The 12261-nt window shown below is 29.7% G+C and overlaps 1 protein-coding gene and 1 long non-coding RNA gene across 3 annotated transcripts in view; both read left to right on the top strand.

Annotated features, from left to right (window-relative positions):
* The window catches only part of LOC135927836 (uncharacterized), a 34057-nt gene extending 22560 nt beyond the window's left edge, over positions 1-11497 (top strand). The window contains exons 28-45 of one of the 2 annotated variants that reach the window (XM_065464040.1): positions 179-249; positions 1000-1227; positions 1294-1620; positions 1739-1900; positions 2033-2137; positions 2527-2847; positions 2965-3423; positions 3742-4040; positions 4400-4526; positions 4736-4927; positions 6005-6104; positions 6318-6552; positions 7232-7506; positions 7940-8112; positions 9378-9515; positions 10426-10695; positions 10974-11128; positions 11455-11497. In XM_065464040.1, the coding sequence (XP_065320112.1) occupies positions 179-249; positions 1000-1227; positions 1294-1620; positions 1739-1900; positions 2033-2137; positions 2527-2847; positions 2965-3423; positions 3742-4040; positions 4400-4526; positions 4736-4927; positions 6005-6104; positions 6318-6552; positions 7232-7506; positions 7940-8112; positions 9378-9515; positions 10426-10695; positions 10974-11128; positions 11455-11473 (3656 nt within the window). In that variant the 3' untranslated portion in view covers positions 11474-11497. Of the gene's footprint in view, positions 1-178; positions 250-999; positions 1228-1293; positions 1621-1738; positions 1901-2032; positions 2138-2526; positions 2848-2964; positions 3424-3741; positions 4041-4399; positions 4527-4735; positions 4928-6004; positions 6105-6317; positions 6553-7231; positions 7507-7939; positions 8113-9377; positions 9516-10425; positions 10696-10973; positions 11213-11454 lie in introns of those variants that run through there. The other variant, XM_065464039.1, reaches the window with a different exon arrangement.
* A 57-nt stretch (positions 11498-11554) lies between these two features.
* Positions 11555-12244, top strand: LOC135928990 (uncharacterized). Its single transcript, XR_010572446.1, has 3 exons — positions 11555-11628; positions 11677-11875; positions 11928-12244. It is a non-coding gene; the product is annotated as an uncharacterized LOC135928990 (long non-coding RNA).
* Positions 12245-12261: the final 17 nt, after the last annotated feature.

Below are 12261 nucleotides of genomic sequence, written 5' to 3'. Positions count from 1 at the left end.
ACTTTATAAACTACTTATTTGATTTAATTATAAAACCGAAAGATAAGTAGAGATTGCACTTTTAAACAATATTCTTCTTATGCGTTATATGGCAATTTCCGGATTTATCTGGTTAGGTCAGTTTTCCCTCTGATTTTCATTCTCCATTTTTGACGATTACATTTTATAATTATTTCAGGGATCACGGGCAAAATGACGACCTTTAGCGCTGACAGTGACGATACGTTTGCTTCAGAGAATACTTACGAGGTTTATTTCATGTTATTTTTTGTTTTAAATTTGATAACACAAATCGAACTTCCATATCTGGCCACCTCTAATTTTTAACCTCACCATTCTAAAATCCTATTAACAAATTTCTTACATATATTTAATATTATTTTATATTTTAAAAATAATTCTCAAAAACTGTACGTGCTTTGATATTTTGAACATTATCCATCGCTCAATTCAGTTTGAACATATAATACTAATATAAATAAACCTTGTTATTTTTTCAAAAAGGAGTTATTTGCATGACCTTTTTATTACAATTTTTTATGTGAATGTGGTTTTTTAAACTTTCTGAGCTCGTTTTTTTAAATTCAGAAATCTGATTTTGCCGAAAATTTCCGACATGTTTAGAATACCTGTCTTATAAATTGTGGGCGAATATGTCGTTGACCTTTGAGTCATTTTTAATTTATATAAGAACTTTACGGAAAAACTAATCAATTATATTAAGTTCAAAAGTTCATCGCAAGATTGTCTGAAATTCATAACTTGATGGAATTTTTTAAATTTATAATAACGCGTTTAAAAAATGATATTGAAAAAATAACAAATTGTCGCTAACATATATAAAACAGACCATTATAACATATAATAATATTGAAGGACAATATTAGTATTCATCTGCGATATCATTTAAAACATGAATGTGCATTTAAACTACCCTAATATTCCCACATTTGAATTTTATAATTAGGAAAACATTTAATCTTGGAAAAACATAATTAGATATTATCAGAAACCTTGGGAGAAGACAGATTTCAATCTATCCTAGCAGGCCTTTACCTTTGCGCCAATGATAATAGGCAAGAGATCGCCTCTTATTCGCTTCACATTTGGAAAATAGCTGTCCATAACACGGTGAGGGTGCTTAAGCATCTCGTTAGTAAAATAGTGCCCGCCATTTTGGACCATCTTACACGGGCCGTTATAACGGGGGATAACGAAGCCATAACGGTAAAAAATAAAATCGAAAAATAAAGGGAAAAATTTAATAACTTTTTTTTAAATTACGCGTATTAGATGTCAGGTAACACCCTGGGCACAATAGTCCGAAAACTGGAAGGTATTCTGCCAGAACTCCTTGGTATACTTAAATCCCACTTTGATGCTTCCACCGCTAAAAATAGCCGATACCGCGACGATTCCCAAACAGCCATTATTGACGATCTTTACCAGGATGACGTAAAAGGCGGGAAAGACAAAATAAGAAATGGTCTCGATAAGGATGATGAATGGGAAAGTGTTGAGTCCGAGGAGGAAAGTTCAGATTCTAAAAATTGCGATTATGCTCGGAGAGGCGTGTGTCTGGCACTCAAATACGTTATGCAATACAGCTCTAGAGATATAGTTAATAATTTTTTAGGCCACATTTTAAAAATGCCATTTTTAGCCATATTTGAATTATTTGATAGGATACATTTTCAACGCATATATTTTTTTATTTATTTTTGGAAAAAAAAATAAGATTATGTTGTATTGCCACCCCATCGACCAAATAATAATTACTTGCTTGAAAGACCCGGACGAAGAATTGAGATCGGTGGCGTTGAAACTTTTCGACAAGTATCATCAGCTGGGCGGCCAGAAAGTGTTGGACAATATTATACCGGCCTTGATCAAGGAATTGGTTTGTGTGATTTTGTGATAATTAGGGGGAGAGGTAAGGAAAAGGATAAAAAGAAAAAAAAGGGTATGCAAAAGAATTTTAAAAAGAATAAAATTGTATTCTTTATATAATCGATAATTATATTTTAAACAGGATAAATTCGAAACGCACGAGAACGACGATTCCTACGTTTTGGAAGGATTGAAAGAAATGATGGACATCAAAAGCCGTGCTTTGCTACCATATATAATACCTAAAGTCTTACTTTAACATAATATATTAGCGCAATAAATCCGCATAAACATTTATTATCAAATTTACAACAAAAATTTATCTAATAAAAAGGCTAAGAGAAGTATTAATTATTGTATTCTTCTTTCTCCTGCAAATATGATTAGCTTATAAATTTTCTTGTAAAATTATCAGAGACCTACAGAGTAGATTTTTTTTTAGCTCAGATTTTATTTTTTTTAGGCCCGGCCCTGATATTTAAAAAAAAGGCTCGGCGTAGGTTTATTTAAAAAAATTGGGTCTTGCAGGTCACTTGAAGATTATATTTTTGCTCTTGATTATTCTCGATTCGTATTAAATTGTCCAAAAATTTTAAGAATTAAAATATTTTTTCACCTTTTTTAATTTATCTCTAGTTAGAGTCGAATGATCATAAATTCGGCAAAAACACCCATTATCTTTACCAGCTTATTTCGTTCAGTAGCGAAGGAACGTTGGATAGATATTCCGAACAAATTCTCAAGAAGATTTTGCGGGCCTTGATCAATTTGGCGCCAAACCTAGATTTTTCAGGATTTTTGGCCGGAAAATACGGAAAGATGGATGAGGACGACGAGGAAGAAGAAACCGAAAGTATTGATCAGGGATCAGGAAAAAATATTTCTGGTGAACATACGAAGAAAGTTGGCGAAAGTATTGCAGAGGAGGGCATCTTGAAGGAACGTATGATATCCGAAGTACTTATCATTTCCTAGCTCATATTTATTTTATATTATTCAGTAATCGTTAAAAGCTCTAATTTATCAATTTAATACCTTAAATGCACGGATATTTTTTTTTTATTTTTCCAAAAGATGCTAGTCACCTTCCGAGAAATCTTGAGTTTATTCGAGTCCCAAAACAGTCTTAATTACTTATTCGAAAAAATTATCTTTCCGGCCCTCAAATCGGTCGATCTTTCATCTCCTTACATGTTGTCTCAACAATCATCTATTGATAATGACACAAGGAAAGATGTTAAAATTGACGCGAAGTCCCCAAATCATGATCTTGAAATAAAAAAATCTTTCGAAAACGATAACGCTTTAGCCGGATTACTCATTTTGCACCTGTTTCTAGAAGGAGCGGAAAACGACGAAAGTGGTAGTGATCAAGAGGACGAAAACGCCGAACAGAACTCGGCGTCGTCGTTCATGGACCCATCTTTATATGGATTCCGGCTTAATACCTTCAAAAATATTTTGCAACTTTACAAATGCTTTGATGGTAGAATAGTGCAAATGGCTACGGCATTGCTAGATATGATATTCAAGGTTCGACTAATGAACCTTTAATATAATTTATGCATTGTTTCCGTCTTCATATTCTTTCATTAAATTTTTGTAAAAGTCAACCAATAAAATAATTGTCAACATAACACAATTTTTAAAGAAAATTATTCATTTTTTAAATCGCTTTTGGTTCTTCAACCTATTAAAAATAATGTATACTTATTTTATCATTAATATTTAAATGTTCAAGCAGACATATATATATTGCGTTTTTTTATTTTAGAGAATTCGAAAATTTGTTTGTTATATTTAGGAGCTTTATCTTGGGAGTTCATTCATTTTTCAATTAATTTTAAATAGAATTTGAAAGCGAACGAAGACTCCTCTCAAGGTGCCTTGCAATCCAAATCTAACCCTTCCAAAAATATTAACCCATCAAAATCCGACTCGGAATCAAATTCCGAAGCCGAAGAAGCCGGGGCCGGTGATTACGATTCCGACGATGGAACCGAGAGTGAAATCGACCATAGGGACATAGTGACTCAGGACCAAGTCAACGAAGCCTTCAGAGAGTTACTCGTGGCTTGTAAAAACTTTTTCAGGAGCTTCGTCTCCGCCAATTTCTCGACTTTCAACCACAATAACTATACCTACCTCGGGTATTTATTTATCTCTCTATTGTTTAGAATAGATATAGCTTTCTCGAAAACCTCGAATTCGCCGATTTGTAAAAAATGGCTAAATCGATTTTTGCCAAAAAAAAAATACTACTCAAATCTCGAAATTTCCCCTATAGATGGCAAAAAAAATTTTTCAAATCTTGATGCTTATAGTTAATACATTTTTGCAAAATCGAAGTTTTCGACAATAAATTTTGTCAGATTATTCTTTTTTTTTAACAGCTCCAGATTAAGTTGACAATTAATGTGTCCATTTAATATTAAATATTTATGGGGAAGAAAAAACACAATTTTGCAAAAGTCTCTTGTGGAAATAAATTTTTTAATTTATTTTATAGTTCAGAATTTCGTTACGAAATACCCAGTATGCCAGGGCTGAACGTAGCTTATAATCAGACATTTAATCGTAATAATCCCATCTCGCCTTTCCTCTATTTGACTGTCGAAAAGGGAATTTTATGCAAAGTTTTATATATAATTTTCTTTATATTATTACATAATTATAAGCTAAAAACGTATTAAATATTATTATCTTTTGAACTTATTGTTTTTTTTTAAAAAAAAATCCATTTATATTCATATTTACTTCTCTTTTTTCAAAATAAAAAAGTTCAAAGATTACATCAAATTAGATATGAAAATGAAAGAAAGTTTAAATCATTATTCATTTTTAGGAATGTTCCGACATAGCTTACAAAGAAGTCGCTTGCCAGGCCTTGGCAGAACTCGTGAAAATAGCGCCATCTAACGTACTCGAACCTATTGTTCTGAAAATAATGGGGCCTATTCTGAGATTGCTCACCCAAAGATACGATTTAGGATTCAAATCTCAACTTATGAGCGTTTGCTCTTTACTTCTGTTTAAGGTTCACTTTTTTAAAAAATAAATATATTGAACGTGTGTTTTAGCACAGTGAAAGCTGGGTCGAGCCCTAAACGCTCTTATTTATCTGATCAAAATTTTTATAATCAATTGTTGTTAAGAATGAATTTTAAAAAAATGATTACAAAAAGAACTTATAATTTATTATTATTATCTATATGGGGGGGGGGGGGGATATAATATTTAGTTTATTTTTTTAAGTAATGTAACGCGTTGCTACTTTTTTTGAACCTAACGAGTAACGCAATTTTTTAGAAGTGACGTTTACAGCACTAATTATTAATGATTAAAATAACGATTCAAAAAAAGAAATTTGATGTAAATTGCGTTTTTTTTTTACTTATACAAAATTTACAATATAATATAGTTGTATCAAGCTAATATCAAGACAAAGTATTTTAAGTTACTTTATTTTTAAAAAAAATATTTTCTAGGGGTTAGGTACGGGGTTTGGTTACCTTGAAATTCAGATTTTGACAGAATTTGTTTTTAAATGCCTGATAATCAATAATTATGTCATTTTCTTCCGAAAATAAATTTATATATTAACCTTAAAATAATTTTATGAAAAATGATTTAATTCCTTCCCCCTTATTTATCTGCAATAAAAAAATATTTATATCATTTTAATACTTAGGCCGTGTCCTAGGTCGGTTTAATTATACTTAATTGCTTTTTAGTATAGGATAAAAAGTATTTGATCGAGGACACCCTATTTTGGTTTATTTTAAGTATTTGTTGGCATTGCTATTTTTCGTATTTTATTCCCATTTTTTTTTGTTTTTGGTTATGTTTTTTTTGTCTTTTATTCTTTGTTTTTTTCGTTTTTTTTTAAAAAATTTTTCTTTTGCATTTTTAGCTATTTAGCCTATACTCAAAAGACGGCTAAATTAAGTATTAGGCCGAATTAGGACACAGCCTTTATATATTTTTTTTCTCTATTCCACTAAACACGTTTACCAATCCAAATTTTTATGAATATAGCATTTATTATATATAACCATTTAATTTTGACCCATCCCCCCCCCCTCTACCAACCTCATCTCCGTTAAATTTATAGAATAACAGCTCGCTGAAATTTTTTGCGCCTCAATTACAAGCTACCTTCTTAAAAGTCTTGAAGGAATCGTCAGTTTTCAATATGTCAGACAATGAACATAGTTAAATTTAAAATAGATTTTTTAATTAAATTTTTTATTTTTATCGGCACTCTATTTCTCGTGGATAAATTTAAATATATTGTGTTAAGAGTTCAAAAAATTAATTAACGTGGATGTCGAAGTATCGATGTCTCCACGAGACATCATATTTGGGCCTAGATTGATTAGAGCAATACTTCTATTGTCATAAATAATATTTGTTTTGTTTATTAGAATCATCAATATCCGACGACGAATTTAATCTGAAGATTCAGGCCGCAAGGGGTCTGTCCCACCTTATGCCCGTCCACTCAAAACCTTTTAATGTTACAAACGAAATTTTCAAAGCCCTGAACAAAGAGACCGACAAATCCAACAACATTATTATTAATGGGATTGATGAGATGAATGAAGACGAAACGGGTTCTAACGATCACGTTACCCCCGAATACCGAATTATCCAGGAGAAGTATATATATTACAATATTTTTTTCTAATTTCACTTATTTATTATTCAACTTTAATCGTTAATATTTAATAAAATTATTAATAATTGAAAATCATTTTACTTATGAACAAAATAAAATTTAATTCTCAATTCGAAAATTATCTTTAAATAATTTTGCACTTTGGTATTACAACCAAATTTAAAAAAAACGCCTATCTATATTATATAAGTATACTATTTCCTTATCGCAGCTTCGCGGAATTTTAATAAAAATTATCACCAAAAGAATACTTTCAAAACATAGAAAAGTGCATTCAATTTGAGAGAATGAAGGGGGGGGGGGAGGTGTAAGAATAAAGAAAGGTCAAATAATTTATTTGACATTTTATTTAAACCCCGTGTTCGCAGTTAGTGCCATTTGATGGCGAGGTAAACAAAATATGATATAAATACAAATTTTACATCACTTTTTGTATATTTCGCTGCGAATTCGCACTAACTGAGGATGCAAAAATCGTCATTCTTTCTTTTTTTTATAACCTATTATTTTATCATTCTATACATATCCAATGCCTTTATTTTATATTTAGCCTGATCTATTTTTATTACACTGGAAATGTATCTTATATAAAGATTTTTTTATCAGGATCTGGTTTTTAATATAAAAAAAATCTCTTAATTTATTATTATTTTTAAATAGAAAAATCTTGCTTTATGCTCTGAGAGTCATTCTTTCTGGCTGTTGCTCTAATCCATCTTTCATTGCGAACATCCACGAAAGCGAAACGATCCTTAACTTAAAAGGTTTGATAGAGACGGTCACCAACATAGAACAAAAATCGCTTGAAACAGAGTGCGGAGAATGGTTGAGGCAAGACGACGAGAACGTGCGATTGTTATTTGGTTGCGTAGGAGCTATGGCGGCTTTTATAAGTGCAAAAGATTTTGTAAAAATTTGCGAGGATTATGTGCTCAGTAAACAAAAATATATAATAATATCGATTCACAGAATAATACTGGATTAATTTTAAGAATAAATTAGAATTAATTTATTAAGGTCGCTTAAAAAAATTATAAAAATCTATCATCATTTATCTGCTCTTTTTTTGTGGTCATCTACTGTAGTATATTTTTTTTCTTTCTCCATTCTTGGAGGATACCTGAGATTTTATAAATACTCCACCAACACGACTTAGCTTGCGTTGAGGTCTAAGGGCGGCCATAGATAGGATTTTTAAGTGGCGAAAGTATTTCTGTGAGGTGGTTGATTGTGTATTCCTTACACATATGCGGATGTGTTATATCTTTAAGAAAAAACTATTAAAATTTTCTGAGTGATAATATTTAAAAAATAAAAAATTATTGTTTGTATTTTTTTATTTGTTTTCGAAATATTTTATCCTTTTAGATGAAGAAATTATAAAGAATCAAAACTTAGATTTGATATCTTGGGATACGACCTTATATGTGATGGCCAAAAAATGTCCGAATCGTTTGATTTCTTTCAAGAATTTGCCGAATTTTCAACTTTGGAACAGATTGCTGGATACAATATCATATTATATTCAACCAGAAAATAAAGTTTTTTTTTGTTAATAATTAATTTTACGTAAAAGAAAATAGGCATCAATTTTTTTTAAAACAGTATATTAAGATTATTAATCTTTGACCACTCATTTGAGGTGATTTAGTCGTATTATTATCTAATAAAAATATTGAATTACATGTATGATAAATATTTTTTGCGCTTGATCCATTGCTGCCATAGGGGAGCCTGGAAATCATAGGTCTTTGAATATCGATTATATTCTTTATTGATTGTAAAATCGCAGAATCCATAAAGAGTATAATAGTTATTCAAACCTTATAATAGGGGGTTATAATAGAACTTTTATAAAACACCAAGTATCAACAATTCTTAAAGTAAATAAGTAACTCATTTAAAATGATAACTCATTACTAGTGCGAATTGGATTTAAAATAATTACAATGCCAAACTAAAATGCAATAACCCCTTAGAATATCAGACACGATCACGGCCATAAAAAAAATGAGAGTTATCTTGATTTTGATTATATATTTGGACACATTTGCGTCTATCAAAAGGATACTTTAAAAAAAACATTTTTTTAGTATAATTTAGTTTATAATAAACTTTTTAGAGTATTTTTGCAAACGAAACCATTTTCATTCTCATTATTTGTAAATTTCCCTCAATCGAAAAATATACCTAGAAATACTCCCAAAAAGTATTCAAACTTGTTAATCCGTTGTTCAGCACAAAAATATTAGAGCTGACAAATGGCTAAATCTCCACCAATGATATACAAGCCTTAATTTGAAAGGAATAATATAAAAGCTAAAAAAATTAAATAATCTTTTATGGAATTTTTATCTTTTGGCGATTGTTTTAAAATGATAGGTCATTGATGTCAGAGGAGTAATCCTTAAAAAGATAATTTATGTTAGTAGCTCAAAGCGGGATCATTGGACAATAATCTCATTAATTTCGATTTGGCTTTAGCATAGTAATGGGCTAAACAAAACTATTTAAATCGATGAAAATATTAAAACACGGTTACAGTAAAAAAAAAAGTGACTTTTCACAAGCTGTTACTTTATCAATGATCATAGATTAAATTTATATATATATACAAAGCAAAAATGCCTGTTCAGAAAAATTATATCAATCGGGCTCGTTCCTTTTAGCTATTTTATATAAAAAGGTTTGATTATAAATCAGAAAAAAAGGTTAGCTCTGGGCTTATCCCAATGTATTTTAATTGTATTTTTTTTTACCTCCATAACTTTCTAAATTATATTTTGTTTAATAATTTAATATACAGATAAACTACGGATTATCAGCTGTTAGATGCCTAGCTTACTTGATAATGTTTAGACTTGTCAGCGGCTTATTTAAGGATTCAAAATCTTCCTCTCAAGAAAGTCTTATGGAACCCGAGATCTTAGAACTATTTTTTAAGGTAATATAAATGTTTCTTTATATTTTTTTAGGAATCACGATTTTTAAGATAATATATTAAGTTTCTTGAATGAAAGAAAGAAAGAAAAATATGGGTGATGGTATATAAATTAAACATTTTATAACAAAATTATTGAAGGAGAGGGGGGGGAATATGTCCCTCCATATTTTACAATAATAAGTTTAATTCATAAATCTAGCCTAAGGTGATATAGGAGAGATTAAAAATGTTTTATAATGGGTTTAATTGATTTATTTTTAGAAAAATTTATTTAAATTGTTTAATTATTTGATTAATAAATATTGTCAGATTAGTATTTTATTTATTTTGACACTTTATCGATTGTACAGACTTATAATCAACGATGTCATTACTTCTTAAAAGATGCCAATTTTTTTAATAAATTTATCAAAGAGTCACTTGGCGCTGCGGAGCACATTTTTGCCTTACTCCCATGACTCAGGAACTGATGCACTCAAACCGGACTACGGTTTTTAATTGACCTAGATTATGGTCCCAGATTTTTTGTTATTTTAAAAATATTTTCATTTTTATTTAATTTAATTCTTATTTATTGGGACTATATAAGTAAAATGCTTCTTTGAAAAACTTATCTTTTTCATTTTGCAAAATAAAAATGAACTGAAAATTCACAAAAACTAAAATAACTCCTCTAGAAAAATAAAATAAAATATACAAAAAAAAATAGGTAAAAAATTATGTTAATTGAATAATAAAGCGAACCTAAATATTAATAAAAGACCAACCACGGTCCGGACTGCAAAAAAATAAAAAAGATCGGTTAGGGCTGTGGTACCTTAAAAGATCGGTTTAGTTCCGGTCTAAGACCGATAGGACAGGATATTGACCTTCACTAATGTTTATGATACTATTTATATCATAATTCAAGACAATCTTACACAAGTCCTTGGAGGTCAAGAATTTCGTGGTTAACGTGATACACTACCTAGATCAAACCTTTAAAAATATATCTGTCAATCTAAATGTCAACCATCTTGCCATTATCACTGAGAATAATGCCAATCAATTTAGTCAAACTTGCCTTAATATATTGCTCAAAGCTTGCAACGATGGCAATTCAACCTTAAGGAACCAAGCCGAAAATGTTGCCATAAAATTTTTGGGGTTACCGGATGGCTATAGTTTGGAAAGATTACAAGTTTTCGATTTTTTTTAAAAAATTCTCTAAAAATACAATAATATCACTGATTTCAATTTATTTAATCATGGACAAAAATTTATTTTTTGGGTCTTTAATATATTTTTTTTAAATCTTTTTTTGATACGATATAATTATATATAGTCCTTTAATAATATTAATATCATGTTGTTTTTAATCCCTCTTTCTTAACAGATATTTAATCGACGATATAGCCGTTAAATATTAATTTTTTAACAACTTGGATTTTATTATTAGCAAATTATTATTTTTAACAGACTATCTATAATACCGGTTCCAATCCTAATGAAAATGCGAAATCCATGGACGATTGTAAAATCCTGATCGAAAAAACGCTACTCAAAAAGATTTCCAACAAGAAAAACGTTCAAATTAAATTCATCGTTAAATCCAACCCCGATTTTTTGCCCGAGTACGATCAATTGGATGAATCTATTTTAACGATATAAAGATATGTGATATGCACAAATTATTGCCATTATTTATATGATATTATCGTAAAATGTATTATTTTTTTTATTGAATAAATAATATGATTGTGTATTTTTTTTGGTAATAGGAAAAAAAACCCCGGGGAAAAAAATTTTTAAAAAAAGAAAATCGTTATTTTTTTTAAAAAAAATTTTGTCAATTTTTCTTAAATTTTCTTCCAATTTTTGCTTTAAGTCATTGTTAATCTTTATTTTTCTAACCTTTTCTCAATTTTTTGCAATAATTAATATTGAATAATTTTATAAGCGAATGCCGCAATCATTAACAGCTATTAGACTCCAAAAGAAACACAAAATATTTGCGAAAAAATATTAGAAATAATAAAGTCTAAATGTCAAGAACGGGATTTATTTCCTGATCCATTATATATACACATGGATTTCGAAAAGTCTGCTATGAGCGCGGTTAAAACTGTCATTGGTATGATTATTAATATGTTAAATTATTTATATTTATTTTTTCAATTAGGAGATCAAATCATAAGAGGATGCTTTTACCATTTGGTCAAGGTACCCATAGAAAAATTTAAAGCTAGTTCTAGAAAGCCAATATAGAATCGATGAAGCTTTAAGCTTCTTTTGTGGCATGATGGACAGCTTAGCATTTGTTCCTTTAAGTGATATGGGCAATGCAATGGCATTCCTTAGATCGGTTACTCCGAACAATGGTAAGGATAGTCTTTAATATTTCGATAAAAATTACATCAATGGAGTATCAAGGGAGGTCACAAGAAGCAATTCTCAATCCCAGACAGGTCGAATTGGGCCTCGATTTCCTCGAGAAACTTGAATCAGAGCACTCTATCTAACTAATAACTCAAATAATCAATGCGAAGGTTCGAATCATCGTTTTTCTAATCTGGTTGGGAATAAACACCCATCAATCTGGGTATTGATTTTAAAAAATGAAATGCGAGGTGGCTGCCGATGAAACCAAACTTGAACGATGGCGTATAGGTAGTTAGACATTGAAAACAAAATCGCAGTGTTTAAACAAGAAAAAATGCTGATATTCAAATTGGTACTAGGAAAACAAATATCCCAGTAAAATAAC

Source organism: Gordionus sp. m RMFG-2023, chromosome 4 (assembly GCF_954871325.1).
Source record: "Gordionus sp. m RMFG-2023 chromosome 4, tfGorSpeb1-WG-v2, whole genome shotgun sequence".
Classification (NCBI taxonomy): domain Eukaryota; kingdom Metazoa; phylum Nematomorpha; class Gordioida; order Chordodea; family Parachordodidae; genus Gordionus; species Gordionus sp. m RMFG-2023.
The sequence above is the reverse complement of the archived record's forward strand: the minus strand, read 5'-3'. Positions and strand labels throughout refer to the sequence as shown.